The 12,520-nt window shown below is 50.4% G+C and overlaps 1 protein-coding gene across 9 annotated transcripts in view; it reads left to right on the forward strand.

Moving 5' to 3' along the window:
- The window catches only part of KMT2C (lysine methyltransferase 2C), a 1,736,691-nt gene that overhangs the window by 861,487 nt on the left and 862,684 nt on the right, over positions 1–12,520 (forward strand). For all 9 annotated transcript variants that reach the window (XM_085632007.1, XM_085632012.1, XM_085632004.1 and 6 more), the window contains one exon: positions 44–163. In XM_085632007.1, coding sequence (XP_085488133.1) covers positions 44–163 — 120 coding nt within the window. The remainder of the gene's footprint in view (positions 1–43; positions 164–12,520) is intronic.

Raw genomic sequence — 12,520 nt, forward strand, 5'->3', positions numbered from 1 at the left:
TGTCGTGAAATGATTACATTACGTTTTTATTTCTACATTATAGAACTTGAAGGAAAGGATGTGGAAGACTTGTTTACTGCAGTACTTAGTCCAATAAACCCTCAACCTCTGCCTTTAACACAACTACCTCCACACCCACAACTGATGCCTTTACTCAATCACGGTAGGTTTTGGTCTTATCTTGCAAATTCTAGTTTCTCGCAGTAAGGAAAATCTATCCTGAGCTCCATGCTGGAGTGGGGCTGGAATGCTAGGTGGTGTTCACATTGTGTCTTAGGATTATTTAGTTTGTAATTGAAATTGCATAGTATGTAGGCCTAGTTCATTGAGGAAGCGATTGGATAAAGGGCTAGCCTGAAACCATTTACAAGATATCTAGTAAGCTAAAGGTTGACGATAAAACACTTTATTTTGCCACATATCCACTGGAGTGTTTCATCATCTTCTGCAGCTAGAAACAAGGATATCTTAGACTCCATACAATGGGGCCCACTTTTCACTGCTAGTACTTAAGCCTATTAGCAATTTTATGTACAATTATTATTATTTGTTTTTTTTACACAAATAAGGACGACACTGGTGCTGTTAAGCTGATAGCGCTTCATACTGTTGAACCACCAATTTCATATTCAGAGCAGTAGTGCTTAGACTTGGGGGACAACTTGACTTTAAAAAGAGACTTAACTGATTTGCTGCTAGCCCCCCCCCCCCCCCCTCCCCCGCCGTGTTAAGCCTTTTTTTGCATATTTGGGGTAGTTCACGCTTATGCCCCTGTAACTTTTTGACCACGTAAGCTATTCATACCACATGTGCGTCTGTTTCTTCCAACATCATGGGGATTCTAAAGGTACACAGGGTATGTGAATGCCCCTGGAGAGGACCCAGAAATTAGCCAAAATACAGCTAAATCTTTTTTTATTTTTTGGGGAAAAAAGTGTTTCAAATTAAAGCATTTGTTTTTTTCCCTGAAAATCGTATCAACAAAGGGTTTGTCATACTGAAATCACCATCTTCCCAGCTTTCAGGGAAAAGCAGACTTTTGTCAGAAAACCAACATTTTTTACACAGTTTTGGTATTTTACTGGGACATGGCCTGTTTTTGCTATTTTATGTGCTTTAAACTTTCTTCTAGTTAATGGTATAAATGGGTATGAAGGCAATAATGGATCCTTGAAATCTATACATTTTAGAAACGTAGAAACAATTCTGAGTTCAGCAAGGGGTCATTTGTGTAGATCCTTCAAGGTTTCTTTATAGAAACTAACAGTTGAAAATAGGAAAAATTGAAAGCGAGTTGAAAGAAACCAGCCATTTGTGCCAATATTTTCACCTGTAACTTCTTCCAAGTATGACAGATATTTGAAATTAATATACTGTTACATCCGCTGGACCTTTCTGGTTTTGGGGATATATAGGACTTGTAGGTTCACCAACAACCTGACGAACACAGAGCCAATAACTGAGCAGCGTCTTGCAATGGTTTTTTATTCTGTTCCCGGTATATAGCAATTAATTTGGAAAAATATATACAGTGAAAAATCAGGATGAAAGACACCTATGTATTTCTGAAATTGTAGCAAAATATAGAGTTTAGAAACAGTGGCTATTTGCACATTTCCGAAATAGTGAGTACCCATACTAGCATGAGCATTATAGGAGATTTTTCAAAGTGACTTTTTTTACACATGGTCTTTCATTTGGAAGGCAGAAATGCATCGAAAGTCAATAGGTAATTAGTTGCTCTACAATTATGTGTTACCCTAAGTCTCCCGATAAAAATGATTGCCTAGTTTGTGTGGGTAGGCCTAGTGCCCGCAACAGGAAACGGCTCAAAATGCAACGTGGACACACCACATTTTTACAGTGAAAACTGACCCCTTTTTTTCCAAAGTGCCTAGCTGTGGATTTTGAACCCTAGCTCTGCCGGCACCTAGGGAAACCTAGCAAACCTATATATTTTTTAAAACTAGACACCAAGGGCAATCCAGGATGGGGTGACTTGTCTGGCTCTCACCAGGTTCTGTTACCCAGAATCCCTTGCAAACCTCAAACTTTGGCCCAAAAAACGCATTTTCCTTACATTTCTGTATTGGAAAGTTCTTGAATCTGCGTGGATCCACAAAATTCTACCCACCCCGCATTCCCCAAAGTCTTACGATAAAAATGGTACCTCACTTGTGTGGGTAGGCCTAGTGCCCGCAACAGGAAACGGCCCAAAACGCAACGTGGACTCACCACATTTTTACCTGAAAATGGACCCTTTTTTCCCAAAGTGCCTAGCTGTGAATTTTGAACCCTAGCTCTGCTGGCACCTAGAGAAACCTAGCAAACCTATACATTTTTTTAAACTGGACACCCAGGGGAATCCATGATGGTGTGACTTGTCTGGCTCTCACCAGGTTCTGTTACCCAGAATCTCTTGCAAACCTAAAACTTTGTAAAAAAAAAAAAACACATTTTCCTCTCATTTCTGTGATGTAAAGTTCTGGAATCTGCGTGGATCCACAAAATTCCACCCACCCTGCATTCCCCATATTCGTTCGATTAAAAAGGGGTACCTCACATGTGCCCGTGACAAGAAACGGCCCAAAACGCAACGTGGACACACTACATTTTTACAGTAAAAACGCACCCTTTTTTTTTTGCAAAGTGCTTAGCTGTGGATGTTTACCCTAGCTCTGCGGGCACCTAAGGAAACCTAGCAAACCTATACATTTTTGAAAACTAGACAACCAGGGGAATCCAAGATGGGGTGACTTGTCTGGCTCTCACCAGGTTCTGTCTCCTCAATACGTTTTGGGCACTTGCCTATCGCGGGTACTTGGCCACCCAAATGAGTGAGGTACCATTTGTATTGGGAGACCTGGGGGGAATGCTGGATGGTAGTAAAACTGTGGTGTTTCTGGTACCAGAATATTATGACACAGTAAAACTTGTTGAGATCTATGAGAGGCACACCACCCAGCACTCCCCATTATTTTTCGTTTACAGAAACATGTAAAGTTGGTAAATGTTCCCTAGAGACAGACTACACCTTAGCACAGAAAGACAGATGAGACAAATATGACTGCCTAGCCATCTGTTCCTCAAGTACACACACATACTGGTTGGATTTGGCACAAGGGTGAGTGAAAGGTTCAAAATGTGTATTTTATTAACAAGAGATTTCACATAAAGGAAATGCACTGTTAATAATTTAAAGGTTAAAAGCCTGAACCAAGGTTAAAAATCTGAGGGGGCGCTAGGTGGCGCACGAGCAGAATGGCCACACTACTGTGAGGCTCCTGCAGCCCAGCGCATTTCTCCGATTAATTATCCTTTTTAGAGCTGTGAAACGGGACAAAAAGATGGCTATGGGGAGCGCGTCCACTACAGCAGCCTCGGTGAGGAGTATGGCTTGCTAGGAACGGCGCTGCACGAGTTATGCCGCAGTGAACTTTGAGCCGGACTGGAGAGTGACAAGGTGCGGAGCCCTCCCTCGGCCTGCGGGAGCACACAAGACCGGTGCGGTGCTTGAGGCGCCTGGGCCTAAGAGTGCACGACGTGAGGCGGGGTAAACGCGGACGGACCTGATCCCTGCTCCCTGGAACGGCGTTCGCTGTGTCGCTGCCTGCCGGGACTCTGGACTGGGGATAGTGGCGGAAGCGGTGAAAATATGGCAGCAGAGGGAGGAATTTAGAGCGACGGCCTGACCCTGCTGCCCTGGGCGTGCAGGCTCGGACATCGCCGCGCGCCCCCTGGATCCTGGGGGTGCGACCTGTGAGGCGCGGCGCCGGCGGAGGCACCCCCGGCTCTCGGTGAGTGCTGTCTGGGGGGGCACTATTGGCCTGCTACCTGATTGCGAACTAATTGACCCCCGCCGACAGGCCGGCGGCGGCGATGGCGGACATGGTTGTGGGGAGAGGCGATGCCCTGCGGGCGTAGTACCAGCGAAGGCGATACTTCTGGAGACCGCAAGTGGCACAGTGAGGTGTGCTGGGGAGAGGAGCGGTTGCTGTAGCCTGAGGGGATGGACATGGGCTGGTCTGCCTGGAGCGCTGCCTGGTCCTGCTTGGCGTTGTGAGGACTGAGGGGCCTGAGGGCGGATCTGAGGGGGTCCTGCCCCGATCGTCTGGGTAGCTCCTGTCGGTGGTGCGGGCCTGTGGGTTCCCTATCTGTTGCGGGGTGAGTCCTGGGCAGAAGACTACTTGTGGTGTGCTGTGTTGGCGGATGTGACGCGGTTCCTGGGACACTGCTGGGCCCTCCGCGACGCCCTTGCGCTTCTTGCTTTGAGTGGCCCTGAAGGACTGGGGAGAGACACGGCGGGCTGCGAGGGGTTCGAGGTGGCCTTCCTCCTGGGTGGCTTTTGACGTGCTGTTTGTGGACCGCGTCCTGGCCCCCTAATACATCCCCGACGGTGGATGGGACAGCTTGGGCGCGACAGCTGCATTGTGGTGGCGTCATGGGGAAGTCGGATGCCAGACAGCCTAAGCTGACTTTTGCGACGACCAAGAGGACCATGCGCGCCTCGCAGGATGATCAGGAGCTGGGCGCGGAGGGGGGTGCCCGGAGGGAGGGGCCCGAGACGTCTGCTGATGTACAGAGCATACTGCGGGAGGTCCGGCAGGGATTTGCTACTATAGCGGACAAGATGGACGGGATGTCGTCACGTATAGATGCTATCACGCACAAATTGGACGGCCACGAAGATCGTCTCAAGGAGGCTGAGAGACGTATCTTGGACACTGAGGACACTACTGCTCGGGTCACCACGCAGGTCAATCGCATGGAAAAATTGCTGAAGTTGGTGGCTACGAAGAATGAGGACTTGGAGGCGCGTAGTCGGCGCAACAATATACGCGTCGTAGGTATTCCAGAATCCACCAATACGGGGAGGATGGAGGACTATGTGGAGAAGATGTTGGCCTCTGTGGGTGCGGATGCTCTCCCGGGGCAATTCATAGTTGAGAGGGCGCACCGTGCACTTGGCCTGCGGCCGCCTCCCGGGAGCGCGCCTCGCCCCATCATAGCGCGACTCTTAAATTACCGGGACCGAGATGCTACTTTACGGATAGCGAGAAGCAAAAAGCAACTGTCATATGACGGCAACACTTTTACTGTTTACCCGCATTTTACTCCACTGGTTCAGGAGGAGCGTCGCAAGTTCACGGCAGTCAAATCCAAACTGCGGCAGGCTCAAATAGACTATGCGCTGTTGTACCCTGCACGCCTTCGGGTGACTCATCAGGGCCAGCAGCGGTTCTTTACATCGCCACAGCAGGTGGAAGATTTTCTTAAGCACCTGAAGCGAACTGGCCGCGGAGCGGACACTGCGGCTGCATCGCGGCCCTCTTCACCATCGGGGGCGGATGCTGGCACACAGTAACTATAGTATTGCTTCCTTTCTTTTACTAATTATAGATTTTTCTGTTAAAGGAGTTACTTGAATTGGACTATGTTGCGGACAGTGTGATAATAGTATTAATAAGATGGGTGGCTATTTGTTGGGGGGCTTGTTTACTGTTCGTCTATTTGATTGCTCTAAAGAATGGTATCTGACGGGCTGGGCGTTCTCGGCTCCGCCTGCGTCTGGACCTTACAATACGCGGTGGACCGGCGGAGCGGGGAGCGATAGTGTGGCCGCCTAAGCGATCCCCCATGGGTAATCCCCTGCGGTGGCACACCGCATGGGCTGGGCCATGCGGGTTAGTCATTGCTTTAGTGACTTTTTTGGTTTTATTTTTTTATTTTTTTGTTTTGTTGTTATGTATATTGTTGGGGAGGGAACGGAGGGTGGGTGAAAATTTCCGGCAAGTTGGGGATGCTTCAGTGGGGGGGGGGGGGGGGGCGGGGGTTGTTCACAGGGCGGTTATCAGACTTGCTTGTTCTTTCCAGTTGGGAACAGTTTGCGATCAGTTGTATTGAGCACGATACTGGCTGACAGACCCGAGAGTATGGCACAACTTGCATTATGGTTTTGTATGTGTTTTCATTTGCTGCATTATGCTTGGCAGGCACGAACCTTGTCGCTTGTTATTGACCATGTATACTTATGTCTGATGGGATAGTGGACAACTTGAACATCATTACTTGGAATGTTAGGGGGTTGGGAGATGCACGCAATAAACGACAAATACTAGCCTATCTCGACCGGCATCAGGTACATATCGCTATGTTACAGGAGACACATTTCAGTCCCCGGAGCCCCAATACATTTGCCAGTAGATGGGCGGAACACTGAATCTTTTCCTCTTACTCCTCTTATGCTCGGGGCACCGCTATTCTCATAAAGAAACGCACCCCATTTCAGCTGGTGGGCGCTGCCTGGGACGAGCAAGGGAGTCTGGGGCCGGCTGGGCTCTGACTCAGTCACCTTGGCTTGCTGTTATGGCCCCAATGTGGATACCCCAGACTTCTATTCTGATTTATGGACTAAGATATTTGCTGTAGGCTCAAATCATGTTATCTGGGGAGGTGATTTTAACGTCGCCTGCGACCCGGGGAATGATAGATCCAACCCGGCCCGCATCATTACACCTGGGCCCGGGCGGCCCTTCAGGACATACTCTGCACTTATCAGTTATTGGATGCTTGGCGACACTTACATCCACACAAAATGGAGGGCACACATTTTACGGCGCAAGCGGCGTCCTGGGCGCGGTTGGATTATGTCTTCGTGTCCCATGGCCTGGGGCCCGCTATAACACAGGTGCAGCACCTGGCTCGCACTTATTCGGACCACGCCCCAGTTCGACTTACCTTGGCGTCGGCGGATTACGGCCCCCGTGCAATAGTTGGAGGCTGCGTGCATCTATTTTGTTGGATCTGGTTTTTCAGGACGGGTTAGGGGAGGAGGTGAGTGATTTTTTTGCTCGGAATAAGGGATCAGTCGAGCATGTTGAGACCGTTTGGGAGGCCTTCAAGGTCACGCTCAGGGGCTATTGTATAGCTAAGGGAGCGGGTGTGCTAAAAGATATCGTTGGCACACTGAGGAGGCTGGATAATGACCTGAAGGATTTGGAGGCGAAATTGGCCGTGTGCCCAGATGGCGCTACTTGGCTCAAGTTTCGAGAAGGGCTCACTGAGTATATGGCGGAGGCGCAACGTGAGATGCGTTTTAGGGGCAAATATTGGACAGCTAGGCGGTATGGAGAGGGAGAGCGTCCGGGCAAGGCGTTGGCGGACGTGATCCGGAAACCACGATTTTCCTCCCTAGTGCTGGAACTCGCGGGCCCAGGGGAGGAAGTGTACAGGGACACGGCAAACATCCTCAATGCCTTCGCCACACATTATGAGCTACTGTATACCACGCAGAGGGCCGGGGAACTAGACCTGGATAGTTATTTGGCCGATGTGGCGCTCGGGTGGCTGAGTGATAGGCAGCGGGAGTTCCTCTGCACCCCATTTCAACTGGATGAGGTGCGGGAGGCCATAATGCAGCTTCAATCCGGAAAAGCCACTGGCACAGATGGCATACCGGTGGAATTCTATAAAATGTACATAGATCAGATGGCCCCCATGCTGCGTAAAGTTTATGAAGATGCCCTGGAGGTCGGGCACCTCCCGCCATCTATGCAGGAGGCCCTGATTGTTTCCTTATTGAAACCTGGGAAGGAGCCTCATTTGTGCGACTCATATCGTCCATTGTCACTCCTCAACTGCGACGTTAAAATACTGGCCAAATTAATTGCCAACCGGCTTGACTTATTAATGGAGGCTTTGGTTCTCCCTGATCAGTCGGGGTTCGTGCCCGGCCGCGCAACCTCTCATAACCTGTGCACCCTTTTCTCGGTATTGAACAATGTTGCGCCTGAGTTGCCTCTGGCGGCAGTGTTTCTGGATGCCACGAAGGCTTTCGACTCCCTTGAGTGAGACTACATGTTTGGGGTGATGTTACGTATGGGCTTTCCACCTCTTTTCCTATCCTGGATCAGGTTACTATATTGTATGCCCATGGCTAAGGTGCTCGTCAATGGGCGCGTGTCCCGATCCTTCTCGGTTACGAGGGGTACCCGACAGGGCTGCCCTCTGTCCCCTTTACTCTTTGCGTTAGCAGTTGAACCCTTAGCGGCTAAATGGCGACAACATCACAAAGATAAGGCGTTGCGCTGCAACATGAGGCACATATTAATCTCAATGTACGCGGATGACATCACTTTGTATGTTCGAGAACCACAAGTCAACCTGACTCTCCGGGATCCAAATAAATTGGAGTAAGACTTGTGTCTTCCCTTTGACGGCCGCCGCGACTCGGTTCCCGTTGGACTATCCCCTGGAGTGGTGCGAGGATGAGGTGCGTTACCTGGGCATAACAGTCTCGAGAGACATGGATGCGCTAATGCGTCTCAATTACGGCACGGCTCTGACGCCTATTGAGGAATGCGTGACCCAGTGGATCTCCCTCCCGCTCTCTTTGGCGGGGCGTGCATCCTTGATTAAAATGGTGATTTTGCCCCGGCTGTTGTATCTATTCCTAAATATACCATTTTATCCCGGTAATTACTTGTTCGAGGCATATGAGCTGCAGATTATACACTATGCATAGATCGCCATCTGGTGTTGGGCCCGGATGCTTGCAGCTTGTTTTTCCTCTTGGAAAGTCTTTGGAAGTCACGAGGTCGGTGACTCCTCCTTTGGTTCGTATTGCGCATGGGCTTCGGCTCCATCCTCAGATTGTTTTTTTCCGCCATCGGGCTCGGATGTAATACTTTGCGCTCCGGTTCCGAACTTTTCCAGTTCACCGATCGACGCAAAAATCCTCGCTCATCGAGCTCCTTCAGATAATAAATCATCTTAATCACCTTCTCTTCGGCACTTCTTCGATTCCGGTCGTCGACGGCGGCCTTCGGGCCTATTCTGGCTCCGGTCTCGGCTGATGGAAAGAACTCCCTTCAAGAAGTGCCCTCGATGTGGGTCCAAGTTTCCCCACACCTATCTTCATGAGGTGTGCAACCTCTGCCTCTCCCCTGAACACGAGGCCCGAGACTGTCCCGCCTGCAAGTCTTTTCGTTCTTTAAAGACTATTCGAGATCGACGCAACATGGCGCACTCCTCGACCTCTGCTCCAGTCGACATCTTCGGGGACGACGTCGAAGCTCCGGGACAGCAGAACATCGAAGAAGAGGACGACGACCTCATCAGTGCTTCCGAGGCCGACGACTCAGATGTGGAGGACATCACTCCGGTGCAGAGGGTCGTGAGTACAATACCCCCTCCCACACCCACGCCGATACCCAAAAAGGCTTCGGTCACACTTTTGCCTTCGGGTCTAGGCAAGACCAAGGATACTGCTTCTCACATCCCACCTTCGGGCCCGGTAAAGAAGCCTATTAAGCCTTCCGGCAGCTCGGGCTCGAGCCATCCGACCAGCGGTACCGAAAAACACCCTTCGGCCTCCACCTCCACACCGAACCCAGTACCAAAGCCTTCGGTGTCGAAACCTGCTCTTCCGGCGCCGACCAAACATCACAAGGCCCTCGGCACCGACACTCCCGTGCCGAAGCCTTCTTCGGCAGCGACCAAAAAATCGGAGGTCCCAAAGAAGCACGGCTTAGACAAGCCTAAAAAGCCGTCGGCCCCGAAAACTTCGGCGCCGACCGAACGACCAGTGTCGCAAGAACTTTTCACGCCGGATCCTCTGCAAAAGACACTCACCAAGGATCCAAAAACTGGACAGTTGACATTGTCTTCAAAAAAGAGTCACTTGGACAAACCAGCTCCACCTCCACCTCCAAAGAGGAAAGACACTGCTACCTCCCCTTTCGGAGTGCCTTCCCCACCTCCTCCACCTCCTCCACCCTCCCCACCTCCACCCCCTCCACACCTGCCTCATCGTTCCCCAACCTTGTCTCCTGTCCAAGACGATTTAGGAGACTCTTATTATGATCCAGCAGATGTGCCACAAGACCCCACCCCTACTGGATCTCCAGACCCATGGGACGACTATAACAATCCGGACATCCCAGATGTCCCACAGGATGACCTTTACCCATCTAGGCCATCCCCACCTGAAGATTCCTTAGGCTTTCACCACCTGTTACAAAGGGCGGCACACTACCACGGGGTGGAGTTACATACTGACCCAGTGGAGGAAGATTTTCTCCTAGACACCTTAGACGATGCACATAGGTCTACTGCCATTCTACCTATGTTAAAGGGAGTAATTAAACATGCACCGGAGGTTTTTAAAGACCCAGTCAGGGCCAGGGTCCTAAACCCCCGTATAGAGAAAAAATACAAAGCCGCCCCCACAGACCCTTCATACATTAAAGGCCCTGCACCATTGGATTCCCTAGTGGTATCTACAGCTAGGAAGCGCTCAAATTCTCAGGCGTCAGGCGAAGCACCACCACCTGACAAAGAGTCCAAGCTCCTACACGCGTCAGGGAAGCGCACTGTGTCACAAGCCGCCAATATATGGCGTATCGCCAATACGCAAGCGCTGTTAGCCAGATACGACAGGGCGCATTATGATGAGTTGGAGACCATCATGCACCATCTCCCTGAAAAATACAAGAATAGGGCTAATGAATTGATCCAAGAGGGAAAAACAATAACTAATACCTCTATACGCTGTGCCCTAGATGCAGCAGATACAGCCTCCAGGGCCATAAACACCAGTGTCCTTCTCCGTCGCCATGCCTGGCTCAGAGTTTCAGGTTTTAAACCTGAGGTACAAGCCACTAGATTGAACCATCCATTCGACCAAGATCATCTATTTGGCCCCAAAGTTGATGAAGCCCTCGAAAAGATGAAAAAAGATACTGACACGGCGAAATCCATGGGAGCCCTGCAGTCACACACTCCTAGGCGCTCTTTTCGCCGCTCTTCCTTTCGGGGCACGGGCAGAGGCTACTCCTCGGATAGTGCATCCACGTCCTACAAATCCCCTCCTCAATCTACCTTCACAAAGGGTTATCAAAGAGGCGGATACAGAGGCAATAATAATAAGGGCAGAGGCAAGACAAATACCGCCCGCTCTGCCACACCTCCTACCCAATGACTTTCCCCCGCTCCCTCCAGACCATTCCACTCCGGTCGGGGGCAGAATACATTTCCTTCACGACTGGGAGACAATCATCTCAGACAGATGGGTGACCCAAATTATTCATTCAGGGTATTGCCTAGAATTAACATCTACCCCCCCCCCCCCAACATTCCACCCAGGCAACGCCCTATGTCCCAAGAACATGCTACGTTACTCAAACAGGAGGTGATCTCCCTCCTGCAAAAACAAGCCATAGAGCAGGTCCCCATAAATCAACAAAATTTAGGGGTCTACTCCCTGTACTTTCTGATTCCAAAGAGAGACGAGACTCTACGACCTATCCTAGATCTCAGACCTCTAAATACTTACATACATTCAGACCATTTTCACATGGTAACCCTTCAACAGGTTCTTCCACTCCTCTCCCAGAACGATTTTTTCACCACTCTGGACTTGAAAGACGCGTACTTTCACATCCCAGTACACCAGTCTCACAGAAAGTACCTCAGATTTGTGGTGGACGGGCAACACTACCAGTTCAAGGTGCTCCCATTCGGGGTAACAACAGCACCAAGGGTATTCACCAAGTGCCTAGCAGTAGTGGCTGCACACCTCAGAAGACCGCACATTCACGTCTTCCCGTATCTGGCCGACTGGCTAATAAAAGCCACGTCCTACGAACAATGTGTGCAACACACCGCCGCTACAATCCAACTACTTCACCAGCTAGGTTTCACGGTGAACCACCAAAAATCCCACCTGGTACCATCACACACAAAACAATACCTCGGTGCCACCATAGACACCTCAAAAGCCATAGCCTATCCCAATCCGGCCAGGATTGCAAATATACAGGCTCTGCGTCAAAAATTCATATGTCAACACTCTCCCAGCAAGGGTGTTTATGCAACTGATAGGGATGATGGCCTCTTGCATCTTCATAGTGCCCCATGCAAGACTCCAGATGCGTCCACTCCAAGAGTGTTTAGCGCGCCAGTGGCACCAGGCCCAGGGGCAACTGACAGATCTGGTGTTGGTAGACGGTCGCACGCATCGCTCTCTGCAGTGGTGGAACACCACAAACCTTTCCAAAGGTCGACCGTTCCTGGACCCGGTCCTACAAATAAACCTAACAGACGCATCGCTCTCCGGCTGGGGAGCTCATCTGTTACATCTCACAGTACAGGGCACATGGATGCCACAACAGAAGTTACTCCACATCAACCATCTGGAGTTACTGGCAATCTTCCTCGCCCTAAAATCCTTCCAGACGCAGATTTCAGGCAAGGCAGTCCTCATTCGCACAGACAAAATGACTGCCATGTACTACATTCAAAAACAGGGGGGCACACACTCTCCACAGCTATCTCAATTAGCACAGAGCATATGGAGATGGGCAATTCCACAAAAAATCTTTCTCCTGGCCCAACACGTCCCAGGAGTCCAAAACACTGTGGCGGATCTGCTCAGCAGACAAATGCAGCAGATCCACGAGTGGGAACTTCACCCACAGGTTCTTCACCCGTTCTTTCAGATGTGGGGGCACCCACAGAT

This window comes from Triturus cristatus, chromosome 10 (genome assembly GCF_964204655.1).
Source record: "Triturus cristatus chromosome 10, aTriCri1.1, whole genome shotgun sequence".
NCBI lineage: Eukaryota > Metazoa > Chordata > Amphibia > Caudata > Salamandridae > Triturus > Triturus cristatus.